General features: G+C 40.7%; 1 protein-coding gene across 1 annotated transcript in view; it reads left to right on the forward strand.

The window, feature by feature from the left end:
• Positions 1 to 206: 206 nt before the first annotated feature.
• The window catches only part of DRAM2 (DNA damage regulated autophagy modulator 2), a 9,832-nt gene continuing 5,530 nt past the window's right edge, over positions 207 to 4,508 (forward strand). Inside the window, exons 1-3 of the mRNA XM_010168412.1 lie at positions 207 to 445; positions 1,171 to 1,238; positions 1,799 to 1,938. Coding sequence (XP_010166714.1) covers positions 315 to 445; positions 1,171 to 1,238; positions 1,799 to 1,938 — 339 coding nt within the window. The 5' untranslated portion in view covers positions 207 to 314. The remainder of the gene's footprint in view (positions 446 to 1,170; positions 1,239 to 1,798; positions 1,939 to 4,508) is intronic.

The raw sequence follows: 4,508 nt of genomic DNA on the forward strand, positions 1-4,508 counted from the left end.
TCACAATGACCCATTTGACTTTCTTCTGGCAGCAACAAATGCTGAGACCAAGTAAAGTGACACTGCTGGTTTCTTTACTCATGATCTTCTAATTTCAGAATGAACATTTCCAGATGTTATTTCTGCTTATTTATAATTGCTTCTGTGTTGTGAAGTCAAACACTCACTTTGGGTTTGCAGGACAGGACTGAGAGCAATATCAAATTGCTGTATTTGAGGCAGCTGGCCTCACGAAAAGCCAAACCTTTGAGAAATCTTAGTAAACTTTTGTATCTGATTCCTCACAGTGTTCAGAGTTAGAAGCCAGCGCTGAAATGTGGTGGTTTCAGCAAGGTCTCTCTGTCTTGCCTGTGGCTTTGGTTGTTTGGTCAGCTGCATCTTTTGTGTTTTCATACATTACTGCAATCGTCCTGCACCACGTCGACCCTTTGGTGCCCTACATCAGGTCAGTACCTGGATCACAGCGTTGAATTGGCCTCTCAAGCCTGTGAATTCTTCCCCAACTCCAAACCTGAAACAGCATTTCTTACCTAACAGCTCCGGTTCTAAAGTCACTAACTGTTTATAGTTATTTCTCTGTAACTATTTAAAGCTGTCTGCTTTTGTGCAAAGGTCTAACCTTTAAGCTGTGGCTTTGTGAACGTATCATTAAAATGATGATGAACAAGAAAAACTGGAGGTGCATCTCCAACCCTCTGTTCAGAGTAAAGCGTTTTGGCTGTCACCACGTTTGATTGCACCAGTAAATCCATACTATAATCTATATTCCCAACTGCATTGCATCAAGGCTGTACATATGACCTTAGCTTTGGTCTTTCAGTTTTCCAAGTCTTCATTTTTTCCAGTTTTATTCACCTTTTATGGAACCAAGATCAATATCTTCATTTTTTCCAGTTTTAATTCTCTTTATTCACCTTTTATGGAACCAAGATCAATATAGAAGGAACAGTTATAGTATGTTCATTCCTTGTTCTAAGGATAGCATGTCTTTACCATGCTTATTTCTACAGCTCTAGAAACTAGCACAGTATAGTTTGAGTCATGAAAAATACAGTGAAAAATACCTGGGAGGGTTTCTTATGGTTCCTTTGTCAACTTGAAATAAGTAAAGTTGTGCTGCAAGTATTTTTAGTATAGATAGATACGTATCACTCCATTTATCTCTTCCAGTGATACAGGGACAATACCTCCTGAAAGATGCTTATTTGGGATCATGTTAAATATTTCTGCTTTCTTGGGTGAGTATAGAAAGCTGTCCTTGGCAAACTGCATGCAGTTCTGTAATGCACACAGCTTTAAACAATTTAATTTCCTTATTCAGATCATTAAACAGCCCATAATCCTCAGTCAAAAACTCAATTCTAAGCAATCAATCTTAATTCTCTTAAGCAATTCAGAGGAAAGTGTATGTCTGGGATGTCATTTGCAAAGCCACCCTGACAACTGCAGATTCCAGAAGGCTAAAAATGTGTTTTAAAAAAACCAACAGACTAGTAAAAGAAACAGAAATGCAAATTCAAGGCAGTCACCTTACTTGTGCTGTGATTATGGAGAGGGGGAAGAACAACCTAATGTCTTTCAAATGAAAGAGACCAGAAAAATCTAGTAAGTTGACTTGTTTACCGTTATATTATTTGTTTTCACTTCCAGATTCCCAGCTTTCCTATTTCAGTGTACTGCAAGACAGGTTTTGTATTTTAAAGACTTGCCTCTGTCACTCAGCATCTTCCCAGTGAAAAAAAGAACAGACTTACTCGTCAGCTGAAAACCTCACCGCGTTTGTGTTCTTCATTAACAGGGATGGCTACTGTGTACGTCCGTTATAAACAAGTTTATGCTTTGAACCCAGAAAAACCCAAGATCATCAAGCTTAACAAGATCGGCCTCACACTAGGACTGATGAGCTGTTTTGGACTTTGCATTATTGCAAATTTCCAGGTTTGTTCTTTGCTTGCAACGTTCCGAAGCTGTCCAGAGTTGTGTGTTTGTTTATTTACCGAGATATTGGATAAAATGGGGATTTTACTGAAAGCAAAACTTTTGGGGACAAACCTTTTAGGTCAAATTCCCTACAGAAAACTGAGAAAAACTTTAAGCTTTAGTTTGTAATTTTTTACTTATTTGCTTTATCCTCAGGGACTTGTGAGCAGCCACTCATCAAATTTCAAAACATTAAAAACCCCACAAGTTTTACAGAAAGCAAACTCATCTCAGATCTCCTTCTAGGAGATTTGAAAGCCCTGGCTCCAGATTGAAAGACCACAACTATATTGTATTTTGACTCAGGAGAATCAGGTATCAAATAGTAAAAAAATGTTTAGAACTAGAAGTAAAGCCAACAAAAACACCCAACCCCAAAATAAGTCCAGCTCTGAAAAATCTGCCCTTTTACGTATATTTTCCTTCAAACCTGCACAATTCTCAAAAATACTGCAATGTTAACCAGCTCTTGAATTTCTCCATCCCAGTGTCTCTACTTTCTTTTCCTCTCCATTACTTCCCTGCCCCCTCGCCCCAAAAAATCTATATTCACACATCTCATACCATCAGCAAAGCCACATTCTGCATCGTTGGCTGTTATATGCCAGACAGTTGTGCAATTGCCAGTCTCATCACATTAATTACCTGCTGGATTTTGGAGGGATCTGTAGTGGTGCCTTTAGCCACTGGAGGCTGCAGCATCACCTCTGTCTCCTGCTGGATTAGGGCCAGGGAAGAGCAAAGAGGAAAAGCTCCTGGAAAGCTCCACCTTTTTCCCTTCTCCTTTTCCCTTAGATCAGCTCTCCAAGTTCTTTCAGCAGCCCCTGTCTTAGAAACCTCAGCACACTAATTTGGAGTTTGTTTGGGTTTTTTTGTTTGTTTGGTTAGTTTTTTTGGAGGCCTCCATCTATTTACTTTTTTCTAGAGCCCTAGCTGTACTCAGAGGTCACAGCCTCCCCCACCACACCCACCAAGCAGAAGCCTGCAGGCTCTGTTCAACTCCACAATTTCCTTCCACCACTGCTCAGGAGAGGTTATGTCTACTTTCTGTAGATTTCAAGATAATCAAAATAGAGAAGGTGCGTGTTAATTTGTTAACTAGTTGGTGCAACAATTCATCTTGAGCAAGACAAAAATTGGAAGTGATGTATCACTGTATCCCAGTGACGCTGAGGACTGGTTGAGGGCCACCCCAGAGGCAAAAGGAGCTAAAGGCCCCTGGAATCCACCAGTTACTGAAGACAACTGAAGTGTGAAAATATAGGAAGGTGCACAAAGGGGATATGGGAACAGCTGTCATGCAAACAGCTCCAGACAGCTCTCACTGCTGGGAGTCAAAGCACAGGGTTCATCCTCATGGGAGATTTAATTCCTGCTCTTCAGCCAGTACTGCTGCTTTATTCTGGCAATGGCTATTGATTTCTTCTCATATAGGGCAAAGATTTCTCTCTGATGACAGCTCATCACTGAACAGCGCACAGTTCTGGAGCACAAGCCTTTGGAACTTGGTTATTTGTTATTTAAATATGAATTCTCACCTCTGAAGTGCTGCATCCACAGGATTGTGGATGCAGCACTTCAGATTCATTTGTACACATAAGGTGCACATGGAGATTGTGAGGAAAGGCTGACTCCAATTCCTGATCTTAATAGTTACTCAGTAAAATACACAGACAGTCTCATGCTTTAGGGCATAAAAGATCACCTGCACGATTGGAGCTGGCTCCATCCTCCTGACATGGGAGGCTGCCAGGCCGTGTGTTGCACAACTGTCAAGACAAGACTTTTTTGTTTCTGTCTTTGGGTACTGTGCTTAGCCAGGGATGAGAGGAAAGGACTGAACACAATGTGATTTTTCAGGGCATAACTGTTAAGTCAGGTTGTTTCTCTTGGAATAACTTCTAGTTTAAATGATTTTCACTATTTGCAGTTGATTCTCCTCCTTAGGGATTTTTAAGTTAAGGATTACTGCTTGATTCAACCTTGTTCCATCTGAGTATTCAAAGATACTAATTGACATACCAGGCTTATTCGAACTAGAGTAATTTGGAGAAGTGCTAAACCTTGTTATTTTTAATCCCATTCTGGGTACTAGAACTGTGTCCTGTTTATCCTGTATTGCATTATCTTTCACAGAGGTACAGATTCCTGGGATAGAAGTGCTCAGCAGGTAGCCTGTTGTCACTCTCATTACCTGCAGGGATTCCTTCATCTGGTTTCTGTATTCCTGTCCATCATGACTAACGAGAACAGCTTTTATAAATCCTTGCAGCTAAGCTATAGCTGTGACCCTAACTCAGCCACAAGAACTTCACACAAGTAGCAATGCAGAGGGCTGGCAGGTGCTGGCATCCAGCTCACTCCATATGGGGTTTCCAAGAAAAAAATCTCCTAAGTACTAGCACGTTCCAGAACTGCTTAGCTTGGGATGTGAGAAGGCAGTTGAGTGGGTGGAGTGCCAAAGGTTTACAGAAGAAAACTGTTTTGAGTTTAAAATTAAACCCGGTTCTGTACAAGCAGTACTTTCT

This window comes from Antrostomus carolinensis, unplaced genomic scaffold (assembly GCF_000700745.2).
Source record: "Antrostomus carolinensis isolate BGI_N321 unplaced genomic scaffold, ASM70074v2 scaffold5355, whole genome shotgun sequence".
In the NCBI taxonomy this organism is placed as follows: Eukaryota; Metazoa; Chordata; class Aves; order Caprimulgiformes; family Caprimulgidae; genus Antrostomus; species Antrostomus carolinensis.